The sequence below is a fragment of the Coenobita brevimanus genome, chromosome 98 (genome assembly GCF_032717465.1).
Source record: "Coenobita brevimanus isolate Jiangsu-jjx chromosome 98, ASM3271746v2, whole genome shotgun sequence".
In the NCBI taxonomy this organism is placed as follows: domain Eukaryota; kingdom Metazoa; phylum Arthropoda; class Malacostraca; order Decapoda; family Coenobitidae; genus Coenobita; species Coenobita brevimanus.
Window position 1 is genome coordinate 551,926 of NC_137051.1, and position 25,575 is coordinate 577,500.

General features: G+C 44.8%; 1 protein-coding gene across 1 annotated transcript in view; it reads right to left on the reverse strand.

Moving 5' to 3' along the window:
* Window positions 1–3,770: 3,770 nt before the first annotated feature.
* The window catches only part of LOC145414108 (pituitary homeobox x-like), a 36,910-nt gene continuing 15,105 nt past the window's right edge, over window positions 3,771–25,575 (reverse strand). The window contains exons 2-4 of the mRNA XM_080283667.1: window positions 6,617–6,755; window positions 5,857–5,923; window positions 3,771–4,349 (exon numbers count right to left, since the gene is read on the reverse strand). Coding sequence (XP_080139793.1) covers window positions 3,771–4,349; window positions 5,857–5,923; window positions 6,617–6,755 — 785 coding nt within the window. The remainder of the gene's footprint in view (window positions 4,350–5,856; window positions 5,924–6,616; window positions 6,756–25,575) is intronic.

Consider the following 25,575-nt stretch of genomic DNA (forward strand, 5'->3'; position numbering starts at 1 on the left):
TGGGTTAGGTTGAGAATGGGGTGGGTTAGGTAGGGTGGAGGGGAGTTGGGTTGGACTGGGTTGGGTTAGATTAGGTTAGGTAAAAGTTAGGTTAGTTGAGTTAAAGTTAGCGTAGGGTCGGGTAGGAACTTGAATAACATGACTTGGATTGGGATAAAAGTGCTGTGTTAGGCTAAGTTAGGATCAGGTAGGGTGGGACTGGGATAGAAAATTAGGTTGTAAGGCTAGGTTAGGATCAGATAGGTTGAGGCAGGTTAGAATAGGTTCAACTAGGATAAACTAAACTGTACCAGGCTACACTACAAGAACTAGGCTTGGTCATGCTATACTTTGCTAGGCTTTACTGTGATACGCTAGGGTAGGCAACCATCATCATCATCATCATCAACAGTATTCACCTGTTACCATCCTCATCATCATCAACTATATTCACCTCATCATCATCATCATCATCATCAACATTCACCTTTAGCCCCCAAACGACCAATCATGCATAAGTAACTAATACCACTTGTTTATAAAGTTAATTACACAAAACCCCTCTCAATTAACAGCCGGAATAAATACCCCCTTTTTGTTTATTAATAACAAACTAAAGCCATGTTCATTAATGGTCATGAAGCTAATCTCTCTTTATGGGTTTGTCAAATTATATGGTATGGATTTTGAGGAGGCCCATTTCGTTTATTTTCGCTCGCAATGAATGGAGGTGATTATTTAGTGAGCGTGTAATAATGGCAGACGCGAACGAAAAGATAAGGATGCAATATGAATCACAAACATTCGTACCTGCCTTAATTATTCACGTACAGATGTCGAAACAATCTAGCAAAAGTAGTAGTGATTCTAATAATAATAATAATTCATAGTATATTAATAACAAAAAGTTTATTCATTTCTAAGCTGCTTCAAGTCCGCAAAATTAATAATAATAATAATAATAATAATAATAATAATAATAATAATAATAATAATTTACCGTCATACCAGCTACAATTTTGACTCTTAAATCTTTAAACCTTAGCGAAAATTATAGAGAAAAATAACCTTCCTCAGCTCGAACTTTGGTCTCAGGTCGACGCAGTATAAATGTAGGGGAAATATAAGAGAGAGATACACTAATTAATAATCATAAACGGCCAGTAACAATAACTTTCACATACGAAATTCAAACTAAAAATAAAAAAAATCAGAAAATCGTTACTGTTTCCTCCAGTTGGCTTCCCAGTTCCTGAAATTTACAGCCAGAGAGAGAGAGAGGGAGAGAGGGAGGGAGGGAGAGAAGCAAAAAAAAATATATATATATATACTAACAAATGGGCACAGCGATATCTCACAAATTCGGAATCAAACCGAAATTACGAAAAGCAAACAAAAACCAACCACCTGTTCATTCCAAGTTTGCTTTCCAGTCGACGAGATTAATAGCCAGACTCCCAACCCGCCCAAAATAATTTCGAATAATTCCCCGTGGCGCTGGCGTAATAAATGGAATCAAATAAGTTTCAAGAGCGTTCGTGATGGCGTGGATATATCACGATTAGTAAATTGGAAAATGACAAGGGGATAGGAATGATCGGGAAGAGAGAGAGGGAGAGGTGGCGGGTGTGTACTGGGATGATATCGTACTGTGCTCTTGGCTACGTACACTTTTGATTAGAATTATTGTACGTTACAGGGAGTTACTGTAGACACGGGTAGGATGAGTACTATATCGACTGTTTCTCCTAATAATCGTACTTGTTTGGTCTTACGGTTTAGTGAGAGCGTAAATTCCAGGAGTTATGGTGGATTCTGGATTAAAATATCGTGTTTTTGCTTAATATCGTACTAGAAATGTAGCTTTATTGTAAGAAATTATCATATACAGAAGTTTTTGGATTTTGCTTCAATGTATCTTCCTTGTCAGAAATAATAAAACACTTTGGTACAAAACATCGCTTGCTGATAATTGTACTTGTATGTTAAGATTATCGTATTAAGAAATTACTGTACTCAACCGAATTTCACCGTCCCCTTGATAATATACACCTGTAGACATAAATAGTGCTACACTCCAAAACTGTCAACGAGGCAGGGGCAGTAACTTTAATCATGGCAACCTGTCGTATGTGGAAGTTGCTGTACTGAACCTTGAACTGGCCACATTCTGAATAAGTAAGTCTTGTACCATTCATAGCTGAATAAGTCTCGATGAAACAATGATGAAATAGGTGAGTGGGTATAGTTAGTTGAAAATTAAATACAAATTACAATAAATAATAATTGTACCAAGTAAAATATCGTACAACAAGGTATACGGAGTTCGCATCATTCACACCAGCACTTGATATTATGAAGAAAAATACGGTAATCGTTTCTTCGTACATCATCCTCAGCTTCATGCAGACATCCAAACTAAGTTGCTGTTCATTATATTCATTGATACATAATTTAGTTACTGTATTAGATTTGAGAGGATAGGATTTGTACATAACATACTTTTATTTTAATCTGAAATGTGAGAATCTTGATCATTTTGAAAAACTTGAAATCTTGACTCATCCAAGTTCTTAGTAAGGCTATGAACTGCATCCTAGTTAAGCATGAGTGTTCTTAGTAATATCTGGCCATGGTATTAACATTCTCCTGCACCGTATGTACAGAATGAACAACGGAAAATGGTAGATCGTGGAAGATGTGGCATCAACCGAGTCAGAGTGTAGCAAGAAGAAATATTGGGACGTTTGGTGAGGAGATTTTTAAGATGCTGACATTTTGAAATATTTGTGGTTTGGGGTGTATGTTTAGAATGTTTACCTTGACAAACTTACCATGCAGAACGAAATTATTTTTACTTTTCACTTTTTTCTGTTGTGGCTGCTTTGTGCTGAGGTAAAAATATGTGGTAAGGAAAATCTGTCACACCATCCTTTAAGAAGTGTTGCCACAAGTAACGCTAGTGTTATATTTACACTGGCAAGACTTCTGCGAGACAAATATACAAGTTGAATGTCTGTAGTTTAGCTAAAATAACGTTTTACAAAGATACTGAAAAGATTGTAACTGACTTTGGCCTTCCAACCTTAACACCACGTCAGTGCAGTCGCCTCGTTGGGTTATAGTCAACATGCCCATCGCCTTCACAGATAATATAGGTTAAAATGTAGCAGTGATGAACCTGGGACTCTAGCTGGGAAGTGAAATTGAGAGTGAATGGAGAAATAGACCCTGGAGGCTTGTGAGGCTTGGACACAGCACATGACTCCTTCACCAGCATCGTCGTCATCACCACCGCGACTAGCTAAGCTTAGATGGGGGCTGAATGGAAGTTTGTGCACTTATGATGCCTGGACTCGACCCATCGTTTTCACCACCACCACCACAGCCACCACCATCATCACGACTAGTTAAGCTTAAACAGGACTGAATGAAGAGATACCATGGAAGATTGTGAATTTGTGAGGCCTGGACAACGACTCATCATCATCATCATCATCATCACGATTATAGTGTGTTTGTTCTAACCTGACAGGAGGCCCCTGACCCCATGCAGCTCAGTTAGTGACCATGTGTCGCCATTTTGGAAGATCAGTTTGATTAGTGACAAGCGAGACTCATTCCTGCCTCAGAGTTAACGTTCATCGAATTTCACGCAACCACTGTGGGAGTGGCCCAGTTCAGTCAGATGAAAACAAACCAACTACAGTTAAGCTTAAATGGGAACCGCTAGAGCGAGATGTGGGACTGAAAGGTGTAATTGCGAGGGAGGGGGACTGACGATGATGTTGTTACGCGATGACGGTGTTCATGCAGGAGAACTTGTCTGATGGTGTGGCTGCGGCGGCGGTGAAGAAGGCGTTGTTATCTGGTGCCGGGGGTGACCGCGTGTCCCCGCTCGAGTAGGACGAGAAGGCCGGCGAGTGGGACTTGGCCTTGAGGCGGAGGGAGGCGATGGAGGAGGACATGGAGGAGGTCTGATCACGGTAGACATAGGGCGGGGTAGGCGCGGGGTAGGGACAGGGCGTTGCGGAAGAGCCCATGGTAGTTGGCATTAGATTGGCTGAACTACTCATCCCCTGTGTTGGCGTCTGGAAGCAGTTGATGGGTGACATGGCTGCCGGCTGTTGGCTCATCAAGGGATTCATGTTGACGCCATTGAAGCCCCAAGTGAAGCTTTTTGCCCCCAAGGGAGGCGGCGTGACCTTAGCCCAATTGTTGTACGAGTAGCCGGAATACAGACCGTCATCAGCCCAAGCCAGGCCGTTCAGCTGTGCGCCCCATCCGCCCTTCAGGTCACCAGGCATCCCAGCCGTCATGGCGTGCCTTTCCCGCTTCCGCCATTTGGCACGCCTATTCTTGAACCAGATCTGGAGAAGAGAGAGAGAATGCGCTTAGAGAAGGGTGGGGAAAGGCGGAGGGAAGTGAAGCACGTAGATGGAAGTTTAGTGAAAGACTGTAGGGAAAGAAAAGGATGTTTATGTCCAGAAACGTGAGAAGCAGAGCGCAATCATGGCTCCCCAAACACCTGCTTAGCTGAAAGGAAAATGATGAAAGGGAAGAGACGGGAAGGGAAGGGTGGAGACGCAGGGGTTCTGGGAAAAGGATGGAAGGAAAACTGGTAAATCAGTAGTTTTGGACAGTGTGTGTGTGTGTGTGTGTGTGTGTGTGTGTGTGTGTGTGTGTGTGTGTGTGTGTGTGTGTGTGTGTGTGTGTGTGACCTAATCTGATCGAAAGACAATAAGGCCATGAAATTACTAAGAAATGTAGCAGTAAATGGGTGTGCAGGGGGTGAGGTATATGATTAACGTTGTGTGTGTGTGTGTGTGTGTGTGTGTGTGTGTTGCGGCAGACACAGGACGGATGAGCTCTTAATCCACAATCATGGTGACGGAATGTGCCCATCACTCTTACTTCACCCTCACACTTGTCACACTCTCTCTCCCCTCACCTCACCCATCACCCCTCTCTCTCTCTCTCTCTTTCTCTTCTCTCCCCATCCTTCGTCTCCCCTCACTTCCAATAATCCCCTTCTCTCCCCTTTTCTTATTTTTTTGCCCTCCCCTTCATGTCTTTCCTTCCCTCTTCCCTTCTGTCTTCTCTCCTACTCTCATTTAAGGTCTTTCCCTTCCCTCACCTCTACCCTCTTCCTTCACTCTCTCTCTCTCTTTCATTTCTCTTCACCTCCATTCCTTCCTTTCCTTACTCCTCTTCCTTTCCTCACATTCCCTTTCTCTCCCATCCTCCTCCTGCACCTTCCCTCCCTTCTCTTTCCTCCCCTCCCCTCTCTCCTCTCCCTTCCCCTCCCCCGCCCACACACCTCATCTTTCCTCTTCATCCGCCACCTCTCCCGCCCCCTCCGGCTCGCAGTCCCCCCCCCCTCTCTCTCTCTCTCATTTATTAAGAGTAAATGAATAAATAAAGAGGCGGATTTAAACTAATGGATGAATAAACGGATAATTGGATGAAGGGGGATTAATGGATGATTGGAAAATGAATAGATAGATTGACTGACAGATAGATAGATAGAGATAGACAGAGATGCGTAAATGAAGCTGATGGAGAGAGAATTGGATGAAGAGGTGAATGGATGATGAGCTTGACAGATAGAGATGAATGGTGTAAAACATCGATAGATAGATCAACAGATAGACACAGGAAACAATATTACAAAATCACAGAAAGAAAGAAAGAAAAAAAACTCACCACAGATTAACTATTCATCATCATCATCATCATCATCATCATCATCATCATCATCATCATCACCATCGCATTACCAGCATCACCACCACCATCATCACCACAGTCACCACCACCACCATCGTCATTACCACCGTGATTATTATTATTATTATTATTATTATTATTACTCACCCTGACTTGAGCCTCCTTCAGGTTAAGCCAAAGGGCAATCTCCTCCCTGGCGCTGAGGTCTGGGTACCTGTAGAAGGAAGGGTGAGATAACAGATTAGATACGGCACCTGCACACACACACACACACACACACACACACACACACACACACACACACACACACACACACACACACACACACCTGTTCCGGGCAAAGGTCGCTTCCAGCTCCTGCAGTTGTTGTACACACACACACACACACACACACACACACACACACACACACACGCACACACACACCTGTTCCGGGCAAAGGTCGCTTCCAGCTCCTGCAGTTGTTGTACACACACACACACACACACACACACACACACACACACACACACACACACACACACACACACACACACACCTGTTCCGGGCAAAGGTCGCTTCCAGCTCCTGCAGTTATTGTACACACACACACACACACCTGTTCCGGGCGAAGGTCGCCTCCAGCTCCTGCAGTTGTTGTACACACACACACACACACACACACACACACACACACACACACACACACACACACACACACACACACACACACACACACACACACACACACACACACACACACACACACACCTGTTCCGGGCGAAGGTCGCCTCCAGCTCCTGCAGTTGTTGTACACACACACACACACACACCTGTTCCGGGCGAAGGTCGCTTCCAGCTCCTGCAGTTGTTGTAACACACACACACACACACACACACACACACACACACACACACACACACACACCTGTTCCGGGCAAAGGTCGCTTCCAGCTCCTGCAGTTGTTGTGAGGTGAAGTGTGTTCGTTGTCGCCTCTGTCGCTTCTTCTTGTTCTTGTCGTCGTCACTCTCACCAGAACACGACTGGGACGGCTTCTCCCCCACGTCTGGAATAAGACAAGGATATACCAGTTATACCAGGTGTTAAACCAATACTGTAATACCACTGAATGCCAGCTCATTAACATCCTATATTATGCTTCTTGTCACCAAAACACGACTGGGACGGCTTCTACGTCTGTAACATATATACCAGTTATACCAGATGTTATACCAGGCCATAATATCCCCTTACACCAGTTTATTGATATACCAACACACCCAAAGGCGACTGGGACAGCTTCTCACCAACGTGTGGAACAATACCAAATTATACAAGTCTATATTAACCTTATACCACTTTAATACCACTCAAAATACCAGACCTCATCCTTCCTGTTCTTCTTGTCACACCAGCTTGCCCACGACGGCTTTTCTTCACGTCAGTTTTCTAAGATAACTCAGACTTTCTTTTTCTTTCTTTATTATATTTATTTAGTTATTTTGTGGGTTACGCAGTTCCATTTTCTTTTAACTTGCCCATAAAATTTCCTTGTCAGTTTTCCTATGATATTTCTCTCTCTCTCTCTCTCTCTCTCTCTCTCTCTCACTAATATTCTTTTTTACATGTACCTCATCAAAGTAATATTTTCGTGGACTTTTCGGTCAATTCGCCCCCAAAGTCTCTAACATAACCTAATCTAACCCAATTAAACTTTTCCTAACAATCTGACCTGACTTGACAATCCAGCAATCTGACCTAACGTAGCCCAACTTAATTTAAACTAACTTAATCTAACATCCTAACTTAACCTAACCTGACCCAGCCTGAGCGATTTGGGGATGGATGGGTTTGGGAGCCTAATTGACCTGTTACCTTGTCCATGTCAGAGTAATCAGATTGAAGGAGAAAGAGAGAGCCGTCCTGAACTCCCCTCCTTACAAGAACTCTTAACTATTCTTGAGAAATAAATGAAGAGGGATTAAGATGCCAACTATTTTTTCACTTTCTCTACTCCTTTCACTTTAACTTGGCCGAAAAATTGTCGTCTCTCCATCGCGAATGAGTTGCGACAATAGAGTGACGCTAAAATAATAGTGCTAATCACGAAGAAGTGGTATAAAAAGGAGAACCGTAGCATCGTCTTTTTCTGTCACTGAACTACGTGAAATAAGCTACAAAAGGACGAAAATCCGAGTCAGGTTAAGGTGAAAAACGTACATCTCTTCTCCCACCAAGGCTCCCCGCTCCACCTCGCGTCTTCCACCAAGGCCTTCCACTTTCCCTGCTCCACCATCCTTGTCTTATCAGTGTACCATAAATCATACTCTTAAGGTGCGTCATTTTACAGCCTTCTTCCACATCCCTTATCCACTTACACCTTCAGCTTTCCACAAATCCTCCCCCCCTTTCTCCAATCTCTCACTCCATTCATCAGTTATCTAGACTATATATATATTCTCTATTTTACATTTTTCCTTGTTATTTTTATTATTTTTAGCATTAGTAATTTCACTTATATACCATTCCACATAATCCACTATGCCACCCTCTCCCATCCACCCTTCCACCCTGATTTGCTACGCAGCCTACCCTCGTTTCGCTCAGTAAGAAAATACAAAATAAAAATAAATAACTTACACATAGGTGCTTCGTCGATTTCCATATTGAAGAAATTGTGTGTGTGTGATGCTGGTCTTGTTCTAGTTGTTAGTCGTATCTATGAGCCGAGGTTTGTTTACATTCGCCGCGCTCGAGTTTTATCTTGATCAAACACTTGGATCTCAGATGTGACCTTTAATATGAGCCACAGGGTCAGAGCCAGGTCACAGAATTTAAACGAGGTCAAATATGAGTCAGAATATGCACAGACACAAGCGCTGATAGGAAAATTATGACCTGATTCTTCGGGGCGAGGATGTGACGTGATTCAAAGCTGACTTGTAGGCCTAGATTTGACTCACACGGGCAAAATAGGTCACAGGAATTAACAGAGCTCACAGGTAGGTCACACGGGTCAAGACATGAGGAATTAAGTGCTAACGAGTAAAATTAGAGGAAAAATATATCCCGACTGGAAGATTAGTGTCTCGCGTTATCTATGAGTCAGGAGTAGACCGCCTTGCCCAACCGCACACCGTGACCAACTGACCCTTCTCGTTCTTAATCTCATTCTCCCTGACCCTGACCTGGCTTCACTGCTGGGGGGATCCATATTCACCCCTGTCGCCCTCCCTTCATCTCCATCCCCCCACTCCCGCCCCATAAAATAATCCCTTTATTTCAAACCGCCTTCCTTCCTTCCTCATTCGCTTTTAGTGTTGCGACATTCTTCTCTCTTCTCCGTATTCTCAGATCTTTCATTCTTCTTTACATTTGCCATTTCCCTGCATTTTTACTCTGATTTTTGTTTATATTCTTTTCCTTTTATCTTTCCCATTGCCAACACTTTCATCCAATTCGTCTTTCATCCTCACTTACATTTCCTTTGTGGGTATTTCGTGTCTTTCTTCATTTCTGCCCTTCATGATAGTGTACCGCTCTGTACTGCATTCCATATAAGTGCAGTACAGTGCTACTTTGGCTTGTTATCTACGTGTCATGAAACTACTTTGGTATGCTATCTACACTTTATATTGCGATCTACGTGTCATGAATCTACTTTGGTATGCGATCTAGATGGTTAGAGAGTTTGAAGCATGGGTGGAATGTCTGTTCGAGTGTCCAAGCTCCGGTCCCGACTCAACAAGGTACATGTGGCAACAGCCCACTTCATTTCACCATAGACATCGGTCTCGACAGCTTTGGTATGTTATCTACAAGCTAGTTACCTAATTTCCAAAGATTTGCTTCTAATCTACTTTGTTACCTGATTTTCAAAGATAGGCCAGTCCTTTACCTTTCTTAATTCCTAACCTCCGTAAATCCTCATTTATATTTCAGTCATTGACACAGCCCTCTCAAAAGATTTCTACACCGAAATCAGCGACGAAACTAAGGCACTGGCATTTTTAGCTGATGTACGTGCTGTTTATCGCTAGAATATTATCAATAGAAATTTTTTGAATATTTTATTTAAATTTTCTCTGTTATATATATGTTATTATATTTTACTATGTAGATATCATTCCAAATTAAAATTTGTACGGTGTAGACATTTTAGCCGATGTACATGCTGTTTATCGCTAGAATATAAATAAAAAATTTTAATATTTCAATTACATTTTCCTTATGTTATATATATATGTGTGTGTGTGTGTGTGTGTGTGTGTGTGTGTGTGTGTGTGTGTGTGTGTAAGTATAAGGTTTTGATATGGTGATGGGTATGAGTGTATGGGAGTTAGTTTGTCTATATGCAAAAGAATAAATATGAATTAGGATACATGGGTCTATTTTTAGGTGTATATATGGGAGGGTATGGGTGTATATGAGCGTAGGTAATGAGGTTTTGATGAGGCGATGGGGGTGAGTGCGTGTCGATTAGCAAGTATGTGTTAATCATTAGCACCTGGGTGACGATATTAAGGACAGGTGAGGCAGGCCGCAATGGGAGAGGAGGCTGGACGTCTGGGAATAGGTGGAGGGAGTGGAGGAACAGGAGGGAGGAGTGGAGAGAAAGAGGGAGGGAAGGAAGAAGTAGTGGAGGGATGGAAGAATGGAATGAAAGAGGGTTAGGAAGGAATGGAAGGAAGGAGGAAATAGGGTGAGGGAATAAAGGGTAGAGAGGAGTGGTGAGATAGAAATAAGGGTAGGGAGTGGAGAGATGAAGGGTTAGGAAGGACTGGAAGATTAAGTAAGTTAGGTCAGATCAGGTGAGGCTGGGTTAGGTTAGACTAGGATAGCTTAGGGATGATGGATGTGATCATGGCAGGTCTGTCTTGCCTGTTTAGCCTAATCAAGAAGCTGTCAAAGCAGCAACAAGAACTTCATTACTTATAAAATCATTCCATTCCTCTACTTACCGTCATGCAGCACTTACAAACCATCTATCTATCTATCTATTGCCAGACGCCACAATCCCGCAAGGGGTGGCCATTTGACTTTGAGTTATTTGTTTTACGGGGAAGGGCACTAACCCTCCACCAACCCACTTGTTGACATCTAATCTTCTTATAGTGATTTTTTTTGTTTTTCGAAATTTTTCTGCACGATTTTCCTTGCCTATTTTCGAATAATATATACATTTTTTTTTTATTCAGTCATTTCGCCCACTGAAGCACCAAATAAATCACCCACCACTTTCCGCATCATTTTTTTTTTTTTTTTTTTTTTTTTGTCATACCTCAGCGCATACTCCTTAAGCAAATATGTCAGTCCGTGTGCCCTTGTTGGGCCGGACCCTCTCGTTCGTGGGGAAGTTGTTGCCTGAATTTACCCTTCCTCATGCTGGCCAGGTACGAATGGGAGAAGGTTGTCTGCGGTGAAATTGATGCATGTGTGTGTGTGTGTGTGTCTCGAAATCTTTATATATCTTCGGTGTAAACATACGCTCGCAAATGAACGGGCAATGCCAACACCCAGTTTAAATGTCTGCTACGCCTTGGTCTCGAACCCACTCTCAAGGCAGATGCGGGATGTTAGGCGAGCGCGCTACCACTGAGCCACCGCGGATCCATTCAGCGATATAAACACCAAAATTGCACCACATAATCTAAATGCAGCCTCCCTAAATGTGAGAGAGAGAGAGAGAGAGAGAGAGAGAGAGGGAGAGAGAGAGAGAGAGAGAGAGAGAGTGGTGTGGAGAGGGTTAATGAAGATATGGAGATAAAACAGGGAGGAAAGTAGGAAGAATGGAGGTAAAAAAAGGAGGCATGGAGGTAAAAGAGGAGACATGGAGGGAGGTATGGAGGTAAAGGGTCGGCCACACGTCCCTTGGGTCTCTTAGTGGGGGTAATTTGTCACCTCTATGGCCGGGGAGAGAGAGAGAGAGAGAGAGAGAGAGAGAGAGAGAGAGAGAGAGAGAGAGAGAGAGGATATGTAGATGGTTGAGGGAAAAGATAAAGATAGAGAAAATGATGGGTATGAAGGAGGGAGAAAGGAAGGAAGGGAGAGAGGGTTGGAGGGAAGTGAAGGAAAGGGAGAGAGGGTTGGAGGGAAGTGAAGGAGGGAGAGGAAAGAAGGGAGTGATGAGGGAGAATGAATCGGGGTGATGATGCGGAGGGAGGAGGAGGGGAAGGAAAGAAGGGAGTAAGGAGGAGGGGAAGGAGAGAAGGGAGGGAGGAGGAGGAAAGTAGGTGATGGGAGGGAGAGAGAAGTTGATGGAGGAAAAAGGGAGGAAAGGAGGAATAAAGGCGAGAGGGAGGATGGAGAGAGGAGAAAGGGAGGAAGGGAATATAGAGAGAGGGGAAGAGAGGGAAAAATATAAATGATGGAGAGAGAGAGAGAGAGAGAGGAGGGGAGGGGAGGGATGAAGATGGAGGGGGTGATGATGGGGAGGCAAGACAGATGTAGATGGAGGTGGTGGAGATTAATGGCATGATAATCAATCGGGGTGGGGGGAGAGGAGGGAGGGAGAAAGGGGGGGAGAAATGGGAAGGGAGGGGGGGAGAGAGGCGGAGGGAGGAGGGAGAGAAAGGGGGAAGAAAGAGAGAGAGAAACAAAAGGAAGAGAGAGGGGGTGAAAGAGAGAAATAGAGAAAGAGGAGAGAAAAGTTGTGAGAGAGGGAACGTGAAGGGGTGAGAGAGAGAAAAAAAGGTAGGGGAGGAGATAAATAAAGAGGAGAGAGAGAGAGAGAGAGAGAGAGAGAGAGGTGGAGGGGGGAGAAGGGGTACACAGACCAATTTCATATTTACCTGTGGATTTGCAGGTGAGTGAAAAGTGATTAGGGAGGCAGAGACAGGGCAGGGGGACACCACTCCTTTCCCTCTCTCTCTCTCTCTCTCTCTCTCTCTCTCTCTAATGCATTATCTATCTATATCTTTCTATCTATTGTCTGTATCTATCTACCTTTATCTGTGTATATGCCTATATATCTATCCATCTGTCTATCTGTCCATCTATCTATCTCTTTCTCAGTTCCCGTATCTCATTCCATATCTCATCACTCCGTCTCCATTTATCTGGCCACGTATCTTTATTAACCCGTCTCCTCTCCTTTCCCTACCTCAGCTGCCTCTGTATCAGTTTGCGAGGATATTTCACACACACACACACACACACACACACACACACACACACACACACACACACACACACACACACACACTACATGTACATAGTCGTCCATACATACATACATACTGTACCTACATTACATACATACACACATACGTACATGAATATAGCACATACATATACACATACATACACTACAGTACATATATACATGCATACATCCACCTCTCTCTCTCTCTCTCTCTCTCTCTCTCTCTCTCTCTCTCTCTCTCTCGTTATCAGCTAAGATACGATGAATCATCCCAGAGTCAAGATGGTGTCTCTTGTTTACTTCTGTTCTCACTTCCCACGGGACGGTCGCCGTATTGGTACACACACACACACACACACACACACACACACACACACAGTCATGGAAAGCGTAAACTGGAGTAAACTGATTTTCGAACAACCATAACCGCTCTGTACAATCTCTCTCTCTCTCCAATTTAAAACTACACAATCCCTCCCTCCCCGACATCCATTACCTCCATCATTTCTCTACCTCCTCTTTTCCATTACGTGTCTTGCGTACCTACTCCACTTCCCTCCACCTCCTCCTCCTCCCTCCACCTCCTCCTCCTCCTCCTTCCTCCACCTCCTCCTCCTCCTCCTCCTCCTCCTCCTCCTCCCTCCACCTCACCCTCCTTCCAAACCTCCCTGATCCCCTGTTTTCTTTCCTCTTAGCTCCCTTTGAACCAGTCTCTATCCACTTTCTCTCTCCACCTTCACCCCTCTCCTCTTCCACCCTCTAAGGCTCTAACCCCCCTCTCCCTCCACCTCCATCCCTCCTCTCCCCTTCCTTCCCTCCTCTCCCCTTCCTTCCCTCCGTCCCTCCCCTCCTCCTCCACCCCCTCTTCCACCTCCACCCACCCCCACTTAACCCTCCCAGCACCATAAATCCAGAAAGAAACATAGCATTTACCACACTCACTCCATCTCTCCCTCTCACCCCCCGTCTTTATCTCTCTCTCACACTTTCTCTCTCTCTCCCAACCCTCTTAAAACCCCACCACACGTTGGCCAAACCCCCTAAATCGTCCTAGGCTAACAGATCTGACCTCCATCGCCGACAAACGAGGTGATTTTAGACGTAAATCGAAGGTTAAAGGGGATCGGTTTGGCTGATCTGACGCGCACAAATCACGGAGAGAAGGATTTTTTGTTTTGTGTGTGTGTGGGTTGTTTTGGGTAATGCTGGGATGGATTTGTGGTTTTATTATTATTATTATTATTATTATTATTATTATTATTATTGGTGGTGGTGGTTGTAGTATCATTTATTATTATTATTATTATTATTATTATTATTATTATTATTATTATCATCGTCATCCATCCCATCCTAATCTTCCTTCTTCCTCTCTTTCTCCCTCTTCTTCCTTCTTCCTCTCTTTCTCCCCATCTTCCTTCTTCCTCTCTTTCTCCCCATCTTCCTTCTTCCTCTCTTTCTCTCTCCTTCCTTCTTCCTCTCTTTCTCCCTCCTAATCTTCCTTCTTCCTCTCCTTCTCCCTCTTCTTCCTTCCTCACCATATACTTCCTCCATTACCACGTGCCTGACCTTAATCCCAACCTTCCTTCCTTCCTCTCCCTCCTCCCCCCTCCCTCTCTTCCTTCTCTCCATGCCAGATTACCATGAGGGTGTGGGGGGGATCAGGGAGACATCTGGACCCTACACCCACCCCACCCACACCCACCCACACTGACCTTCCACACATTCTCACTCCCTCCTTCCCTCCACCCACCAAACCTACACTCCCACCCTTATTTTCTCCTTCGCCCTTATCTACACACTCTCCCTCCCCACACTCACCCCCTTCACGCACACCCACCCACCCCCACACCCACCTCTAACCTCACCCACCCTCACCCACACCCCAACCCCCACCCACCCACACCCCCATCCCCACCCACAGAGATTCCCTCTCCCCCATTCACACTCACACCCACCCACACTGACCATTTCCCCCACCCTGACCCTCCCCCTGACCACAAACCACCTCCCCCACCCTCACCACACGCCCCCACCCACAACACACACTACCGCCTCCCCACACACCCTAACCTTCCTTTCTCTCATTTTTTTCCTCGTCATTTTTCCCTCTCTCTTCCTGTCGTCTTCAAAAATCTCTCTCTCTCTCTCTCTCTCTCTCTCTCTCTCTCTCTCTCTCTCTCTCTCTCTCTCTCATTCACTTCCTCATTACCTAACATTTTTGTCACTTCTTCCCTACCGCCTTCCTTCTTTTCCTCCTCCCTCCTCCTTCCTTCCCTTCCTCCTCCCTCCTCTCTCCTCCCTTCCTCTCTCCTCCCTTCCTCCCCTCCTGTCCCCCCCCCAACCACAACACGTGTTAGGAGGTCACTAAGCAATTAGCAAGACATTTAGCATTGACCCTCATTTCAAGTAACACCCGGACACTTGGAATATTCTCTCTCTCTCTCTCTCTCTCTCTCTCTCTCTCTACGAAGTCTTGTAGCTTTCATATATATTTTTAAAGAATTTTACATCTATTTATGTGTCTATTAACTATCTGTCTATCTATCTATCTGTCTATCTATCAATTTATCTATCTTTTTTTTTGGGGGGGAGGGGATTATTCGAAATTTGAAGTGATATTCCCCCCAACTTTCATCTAATTTTTGGTCCATTTTAACTCAGGTCATACAGGAGGCAGAAAATGTACATAGGAAAATTTTATAGGAATGTATGAACGAAAAAGTTTAGTCATAAATTTTGGGTCATACAGCTTTTATTATTGTTGTTATTATTATTATTATTATTATTTTTTTTTTTTGGCGATTTACTTATGCTTGATCGTTTTGGAATATCTCATGGATTTTAATATATATCAAAGCCTTTAAAACCATGTAATGCAGGTTTGGGATATTTTTTTCGAGAATTGTAGTGCTGCCTGCCACGTGCATAGATTGGCCAGGCAGCAATACATTTCTGATCCCGGAGTCAAAATCCATACGTGAATGAAACACGAGGCGGATTTCGGCGCTAAACGGGTGCCCGCCGGAGGCTTTTTATTGGGGCGGCTCCGGCTCTCCTGATCCGGCTTGATCAGGTAGGATTGAACTCAGATCCGGCGGTAAGCAAGGCCCAGAATTGAACAGGAATAACATCTGAGGCTGGATGGATGAATAGATAGAGGAATGGATTGATAGATAGAAGGATGGATTAATAGATAGTAGGATGGATAGATGGTCAGGAATAACATCTGAGGCTGGATGGATGAATAGATAGAGGAATGGATTGATAGATAGAAGGATGGATTGATAGATAGAAGGATGGATTGATAGATAGTAGGATGGAGAGATGGTGAGGAATAACATCTGAGGCTGGAATGATGAATAGATAGAAGGATGGATTGATAGATAATAGGATGGCTGGATGGATGAATAGATAGAAGGATGGACTGATAGATAATAGGATGGACAGATGAACCGATATGAACAGACAGGATGGATTGATAGATAAAAGCATGGATAGATGAACTGATAGATACATTAGTTAGGCATAATACAGTATACATATCAAGGCAGTTATGTATGAAAAGGTCGGAGAGAAGTCCTATTGTCTTTTCTTGACCTTAGTGTGAAATAGGTCAACTCTGGAACTGTCCTCTCCAATCTGTTTTTTTCCCCCTGCCTATGACCTCCAATCTTTTAAACGCAATTTGTCCAGGCGTCTCGAAATGAATGGATCTAAAGTTTGGCTCTTTTTGGGTAATTTTTTCCTGGAGAGAGAGAGAGAGAGAGAGAGAGGGGGGGGGTTAATGATCAACAGCCACACGTCAATCCTTCAAGTCACATCGGGATCACCCACAGGAAATACTCCATCCCCCCCACCACCATAAACCACCCACCGCCTCTCTCTCTCTCTCTCCTCTTTTCTTCTCTTCTCTTCTCTTCTCCTTTCCTTTCCTCTCTTCTCCTCACCTCACCTTTCTCCTCTTCTCTCCTCTCCTCAACTCACTTCCTCACCTCACCTCACCTCACCTAACTTCACCTCTCCTCTCTCCATCTCTCTCTTCTCCTCTCCTCTCCTCTCCTCTTGTGCAAATAATCTGCTGAGTATATTTTTGTTTAATTTCATGTCAAACAGGAGTCTACCCCAACCCCGATGACCCCCCCTCCTCTCCCACCCCCTGCCCCCCTTCCTCTTAGCTATGACTTAGAAACAGTTTATCTAGTATTTCTAACTTACACACACACACACACACACACACACACACACACACACACACACACACACACACACACACACACACACACACACACACACACACCAAACCCCCAATCACCCACCCATCCCCACTCACTCAGTCACCCCCACCCACACATCCCAACACATAACCTACACCCACACCCACCCTCACACCCACATCCCCACCCCACACCCACACCCGCCCCGTATCCCTTCCCCACCAACACCTCGGGACAATAGGCGAGTGGCGGATTAACTTTAGTGGCTTCAAGTTTGCTGGTGGCTACTGTCAGCTGTACCTCCCCCCCCTCACTCTCTCTCTCTCTCTCTCTCTCTCTCTCTGTCAGCCAGAATCGTTTGAGTGCTATCCTTGTCAGTCACATTTATATTTGTAATTGCCCCTTGTCGAAAAAAATTGTTACTTTCATTCACTTCCTCACCACCTAGTTCTTCCCCCGTCCCCCTCCTTCCTTCCAATTTGGTGGTCTATCTATCTATCTATTGCCAGACGCCTCAATCCCGCAAAGGGTGGCCACAAATAAATCGCCTCCATGTCGCTCTGTCCCCCGCCATTTCATTGCCCTGCTCCCAGCTGACACCCCCCTCTCATATATCTCTCCACTCCATCCCTCCATCTCATCCTTGGCCTCCTCTTCCCTCTCCCCCTCCCTCAGCCTCACTCACATACACTCTCCTCGTCAGTCTCTCGCTCGCATTCCCATTACATTCCTTACAAGTTACTGTCACCAAACGTCTTAATCTTACCTATAAGTTAATACTCCTTAAGTCAATACTAAGAATATGATAAGGTACACTTAGAAATACTTATACAATATTCTCATGTTTAATAAAGAAGTGATGGTCTTGGAGTGGTGTTGGTGTGTGTTCTTACTAATTACTCCAGATCCTGAGCTAATAACATAATCAGCAGGAGTTGCCTGAGAGATAATGAAGAGGGGAAGGAAGGAAGGGGAGGACGCCAATAAATATGGGAATAAGGGCGATATGAAGACCGAGGAAGCACGCGAGGAAGTCTATGGGAAAAAGTAGCAGTGGATGGTTTGGGGTTCTCTCTCTCTCTCTCTCTCTCTCCTACATCCATTCACCCTTAGACCTCTCAGTTCAATCCCTCTTCCTTCCTTCCTTCATTCTAGTCTTAACTCAGTCCCTCCTTCTTTCTTTCCTTCCATCCTCCCTCCCTCCATTCCTAACCCTCTTTCCCTCCCCATCTTCCATCCTCCCCTCCTTCCTTCCCTCCCCTTTCCACCACGTGTCACATTCACGCCAAAATCCTCTTCCCTTTTCATCTCAACGGCATTTAAATTTCGCGCCACCAGAGCGTGTAAATTGGCGGGCAAATGGCGGTCGTTGTTGTTGTCGTCCTTGTTGTTGTTGTCGTTGTTATTGTTGATCAGATGACCGAGAAAGTGGGTCTGGCTGAGAGAGAGAGAGAGAGAGAGAGAGACAGCTATATAGAGTATCAGACAGACAGACAGACAGGACAGACAAAGAGCAAGATATAAGACAGATAGACAGAGGGACAGACACACAAAGGCAGACAGTAAGACAAAATTGATATATGAGACAGACAGACAGACACAGATCCGGATCAGTGAGACATAGGAGAGTGCATGAAAAACGAAGGTGTGTGAAATATGTATGGTTTAGGAAAATGAATAGGCACACACACACACACACACACACACACACACACACACACACACACACACACACACACACACACACACACACACACACACACACACACACCGTTCATTCTTTACCCCTGCACAGGTGTTGACTCTATACACGGGTTTTATCCGCCCCTGTGTGCAGTACAGCTCTCATGTGTGGGGAGTCTCCACACATACAGCTCTTCTTAATAGGGTGGAGTCAAAGGCTTTCGTCTCGTTAACTCTCCTCTTCTTATGGCTTCCCTCAACCTCTGTCTCTTCGCCACACTGTTGCATCTTTATCTCTTTTCTATCGCTACTTCAATGGTCACTGCTCCTCTGAACTGTCTGCTTGCGTCCCTCCACTTCTACGACGGGCGCGTAGCACCCGCATAACAGCAAACTCTCATCCCTTTTCTGTCCAGCTCTCTAATGCAAGAGTTAACCATTACTCTCAGTCCTTCATTTATGCAACAGGTCAGCTCTGGAACTCTCTCTCTCTCTCTCTGTATTTCCTGCTAGCTATGATCTCCAGTCTTTCAATCGCAGTGTTTCCAAGCATCTCGAAATGATCGGATCTTGAATTTGGCTCTCTCTTGTATCTTGTTTTTCTCCTGGAAGGAACAGTTTGCGGGCTCGTGGCCTTTGGTTCCTTCTTCCTAGCATAAAACACACACACACACACACACACACACACACACACACACACACACACACACACACACACACACACACACACACACACACACACACACACACACACACACAAACACACACACACACGATCAATATTGCAATGAGAGTGGGCGCACCAAAGCCACACTCTACCGACAATGCCATTAACCTTTTTGAACCCGGTCTCTGTATTAAAAGTCTCTGTAATTAGCGCGTCTCTCTTGTTTGGCGTACGCGAAAAAATTTGGCGATGGGACACGCGAATGTTTGGCGCTGCGGGTGGTGTTAATTTGGTGTGTGTGAGGGGTTGGGGGTTTGTGTGGGGGGCTGGGGGTTTGTGTGTGGGGGGCTGGGGGTTTGTGTGTGGGGGTTGGGGGTTTGTGTGTGGGGGTTGGGGGTTTGTGTGGGGGTTGGGGGTTTGTGTGTGTGTGTGTGTGTGTGTGTGTGTGTGTGTGTGAGAGAGAGAGAGAGAGAGGGAGGTGATTGTAAAGTAGGCCAATAGGCAAGGTTATGAGAGGGAAGTGATGGGCTGGGATGTGTGGGGGAAAGGGTGAGGAGGGAGTGTGCCAGTGTGAGTGAGCAGGGTGTGAAAATAAAGGTGAATTGGAGAAAAGGGTGAAGGCATGGGTGTAGTGGATGATCAAAAAAGAAGTGCTTGAAAGGTGACCAAAAGGAGGAGGGTGAAGAAAGACAGGAAGATAATGTATAAAGAAAATATGTAAGAAAGTGATGAAGGAAGAGAGACGATAATGAGGAGAGTGATATTAGACAGGATAGTGACAGGAAGGTGACAGACAGGAGGAGAATCTGGAGGGGAAAGATGGAAGGAAATGACGAAGAAAGGAAGACAGACGAGCGAGAATACGTTTCAAACAGGAAAGAGAAATATTACAAGAGGGTGAAGGGTGCTAAACGGCGAGGGAACGACAGGATGAGGGTGAGGGGGAGCTGGTGAGGGGAAGAAGGGTGTGTGGAGAAGGGTGAGTGACAGGGAGATGGTGTAATTAAGATAGGGTGAGGAAGGAAGGGTGAGGAGGAGGGTGAAAGGTGGGATGAGGAACGGAGGATATGCGTGAGGGAAAGAAGGGTGTGTGGTGAAGGGTGAGTGACAGGGAGATGGTGTAATTCAGACAGGGTGAGGAAAGAAGGGTGAGGAGGAGGAAGAGGCGGAGGGTGAAACCAATGAGGAAAGGAGACTAAAAGTGTGCAAAGTGTGTGTGTGTGTGTGTGTGTGTGTGTGTGTGTGTGTGTGTGTGTGTGTGTGTGTGTGTGTGAAAGATAAGGGTGGGGAGAACGGGTGTGCGACAGGAACGTAGGTGTAGATGAAATAAAAAATAATAAAACAGCAATGTCCCCACTAATTGTGTGTGTGTGTGTGTGTGTGTGTGTGTGTGTGTGTGTGTGTGTGTGTGTGTGCGCGTTGGGGATTTAACAGAAAACGGGGTACGGGGGAGGGGGGGGGCTAAAACCGAGGGAGGTCATTAATCACCTGGCTGGTAATTGACTGCTTAATCCCATAATTGCCGGGAAATTCGTTAAGCGATAACTTAAATATTTCAGGCCTGATGATGGTCATGAACTGGCCTGATTACACGGCTTTTCAAACGCACTTGTTGTCACCCGAACGTTTTGTGCTCGCCATTTTAATTTTTTGGACCGTTAAAGTTCGTTGCAGTCCATTATTTTGAACGATTCAGTTTTTCTTCTTGCGTCAGAATTCGGTACAGTTCGTTTTTGTTTTTTAGCACATTATTATTATTATTATTATTATTATTATTATTATTATTATTTTGCTTTTGACCTCGTTATTATTCATTATTCCTTCCAAAGCGTTTTTTTGTTTTTGTTTTTTCGTTTCGGCTGTCAAGTTTGCTGAGTTATTTTATCTTTTTTCGTTTGCTTTTTTATCCGGATAGCTTTTCTTTATCATTCTATCAGATCAGATATCGATGGGAGGCGGTGTTTTTCCTACGGTATACCCAACATTATCTAACAGCATACCCTCTCCATCCCTCTCCTGTGCAGTCTATAGTTTACATTCCATGGTTCTGAGAGACTAGGTTTCTTAGCCATAAAAGGGAAGAATAATGTGTGTTGGTGTCAATAAATAGGAAAGAAGAAAATGTTACATTCATTCTTTGCATTCTTAGTTCACTGGCTCCTTTTTGTATCACTCTCACGGCTTATTGCAATGCTGAAGGTAATTTTAAAACCAGTTTATATATTCGAAAACTTGTAATATCCTGAACGTCATTTCGACACACACACACACACACACACACACACACACACACACACACACACACACACACACACACACACACACACACACACACACACACACACACACACACACACACACACACACACACACACACACCCTGGTCCAGTAAATTCCTCTAATCAATAAAGCAGATGTATTACAAATCCCACCTACCCATTTAAATCTCCCTTTATCCCAATGTATCCCATACCAGCTGCCCTAGATTCGTCCCACTTTCCCTCCCTTACCCTACCCTCCCTTAATTTACGCCACCTTATCCTCCCTTACCCTACCCTCCCTGACCTTATACTACCTTATCCTCCCTTACCCTACCCTCATTTACCTTACCCTTCTCTCCCTTACACTACCCTACCCTTCCCTTCCCTTCCCTTCCCTGCCCTATCCTCCCTTGCTCTATCCTACCTCACCCTACCCTACCCTACCCTCTGCGCTCTTACTCTACCCTATTCTCCCTTACCCTCCCCTCCCCTCCCCTCACTCCAGCTGCCCTTCTTCAGACCTCTCATTGACAACTCCAAAATCTCGACTTTTGAATTAGAGGCGTGAATGGGAGGGAGTTCGAGCCCTTTGTTGGGGTACTGGATTCCTTGTTGCTCTTCCGTGGGGGGGGAGGCAGGTGGGGGAGTTAGAGGTGGGGAGATGGGGAGGGGAAGGGATGGGGGAGAGAGAGAGAGAGAGAGGGGGGGGGTCAGCCTTACCTCGGACCACCCCGTCTGGCCTTAATTTAGTCAGTGAAAGGCGGGATTTGGCATGATCTGTGGCCAGGGTGTGGGCGGGAGTGGGTGGTTGTGGGTGGTGAAGTGGGTTAGTGGCGGGGGGTGTGGTTGTGGGTTGGTGGGCGGGGGATGTGGGTGGTAACGAAGGGTGTGTGGGGGGGTGTGGGTGGTTGTGGGTGTTGATGGATGGGCGGGAGTGGGTGTATTGTTAGTATGGAGAGTAGGACAGAGTGGATTTTTTTTTTCTTTTACTTACAGAGAGAGAGAGAGAGAGAATATCTGTAAGGAACGAAAGGAAAACCAATGTGTGTGTGTGTGTGTGTGTGTGTGTGTGTGTGTGTGTGTGTCTGTGTCTGTGTGTAGGGGGTAAGCACTAATCCATCACTACTGTTAACACCATTTGCCTATCAGACGGACCGGCAGATACCACAGCTGTCACTCCTTTCCCTATCTACCCAACTACCCCCTCAGCCACCAAGTAATTTATCTATCCATCAGCATATCTATCTGTCTGTCTATCCATCGTCATCCTATATATCTATCTGTCTATCTATCCATCGTCATTATATATAGCTATAGCCTTGGCTATTCTATATAATTATGTCTACCCCTCGTCATTCTATATATCTATCTTACGTCTCTCTCTCTCTCTCTCTCTCTCTCTCTCTCTCTCTCTCTCTCTCTTGACACCTGTTCCGTAGCGATTTATTTTCCCCATTACACCTTAACACTGTATCGCACGTTACATATTTCTTTAAAAAACACATAATTTCCATCATAAAACATACAAGGGGATACTAAGACACTGAGACTAAATCGCAAGGGGGAAGGTGTTAGGGGACCCTCTGTGCACCTCTAGTAGCTTTATCATATTTTAACGAATCAATTCTTTTTCGAGTGAGTCATAGGAACCACAAAAAATTAATAATATATATGCGAACAAAAATTTCCTATTGACAAGGTTCCATGTCTCAAAAAAAAAAAACATAAACAAAAACAAGCGTAAATAAACAAACATAAACAAACGTAAGTAAACAAATAAACAAAAAAATAATCAATGCAACTTTTTTCAATTGCAAGATCTGTTAATCCCAGGTAATCTGTTGCAAAAGTTAATGAATTTTTTGTGCAATAATGAAATGAAAAAAGGGACGCTCTACTAATTCTTACAAAACTCTATTACTGTCTGCTATCAGTGAATTTGAGATGAGAGCTGTTAGTATCTGTAATTGTTATCTCTGAGTGCAAGGGTAAGGTGTTTGTTTGGAAGGACGTATGGTTGGTGTGGTGGTGGTGGTGGTGGTGGTGGTGGTGATGATGATGATGATGATGATGAGGAGGAGGAGGAGGAAGGAGACGGAGGAGGAGGAGGTGGGGGAAGAGGAAGAGGGATAATAATAATAATAATAATAATAATAATAACAACAACAATCGCTTGAGAGAGAGAGAGAGAGAGATTATCTTATCACTATCAGAGGCGAGAACACCATCGCCTCAGGGATCAGTTTAGCAGTGATAAAACAGGTCACTCCCTCCTACCTTCATTCCTCCCTAACATCTTTTCCTAAGCGATTTATTTTACTCGTTACACCTTACTGCCCTCTTCTGCGTTATATAAGATCCTTCTAATATGATCATACTTCCTAACACCTTTTCCTAATCGATTTATTTTGCTTATTACACCTTACTGCCCTCTTCTGCGTTATATAAGCCCCTTCTAATATGATCATACTTCCTAACACCTTTTCCTAAGCGATTTATTTTCCTTATCACGATTACTGTCCTCTTCTGTTACATAAAATCCTTCTAATCTGGTCTCGTTGGGTAAGGAAGCACCCTAACACCTTTTCCTAAGCGATTTATTTTGCTTATTACACCGTACTGTCCTCTTCTGTGTTGTATAAATCCCTCCAATGTGACCATACATAGAGAGAGAGAGAGAGAATGCATGTGGTTTGTATGAATGTGTATGTTTTTGTGTGTGTATGCACTTGAAAAGTATGTGTGTATTGTGTTTGTGTTGTATTTGTGTTGTGTGTGTGTGTTTGTGACTGTATGAGCGTGTGCTGAGTTGCTGTGTGCGTGTTCGTGTGCTTGAATGTGCGTGCAGATGGTGTGATAAACCTACCTACCTACTGTACGTACGCACACACACACACACACACACACACACACACACACACACACACACACACACACACACACACACACACACACACACACACACACACCATCAGTCACTTCCCCTGTCTGACTGTCCACCTGCTCTCTCTCTCTCTCTCTCTCTCTCTCACACACACACACACACACACACACACACACACACACACACACACACACACACACACACACACACACACACACACATTCATGCACAGGCGCTCTTTCTACAGGATAAAATAATGACTACATGAGAGAGAGAGAGAGAGAGAGAGAGAGAGAGAGAGAGAGAGAGAGAGCACAGTAGCCATGTCTGGGGGGGTGGGGGGGGTTGCCCACTTGTCACACCAACACCTCTGTCACAACAAACACATAGGGGGAGGGGGAGGAGGGAGGAGGGGGGAGGGAGGGGGAAAAAGTAGCAGAGGAAGAGAGAGAGAGAGAGGGGAGGAAAGATGGAAGGCGAAAGAGAGAAGGAAGAGGGAGGGAGAGAAGAATAGATAAAGATGAGAGACATGGAAGGAAAAGAGAGGAAAAGAGGAAAGAGAGAAGACTGGAAGGAGAGGAAGACAGGATTGATCTTGCCAGTCACTTATCTGTCTATCAATATTTCTATCTATTTATATTTCTGTCTATCTCTATCTATCCTGCTGTGCTTGTGTTTGTGTATGTATGTACGTGTGTATGGGGTATGTATGGAACCATCTTTCATCCACGTATCAAATCATCTATCCACTCATCTGTCCATCCATCCCGCCATCCACACAGCTATCCATCTATATATCAGTCCTTCAATCCATCCATCTATCCATCCATCCGTCAATCCATCCATCCACCCACGCCTGACTTCCCTCTTCACAATACCCATCCACCCACCCATCCATCCATCCATCCATCCACCCACCCATCCACCCATGCCCTACCCTCCTCCACCCTCCCTCCACCCCTCCATCCATCGTCACTTTCACACACTCTGGGCATCTCAGTAGCCGCCTCTCTCTCTCTCACGGTCAAAG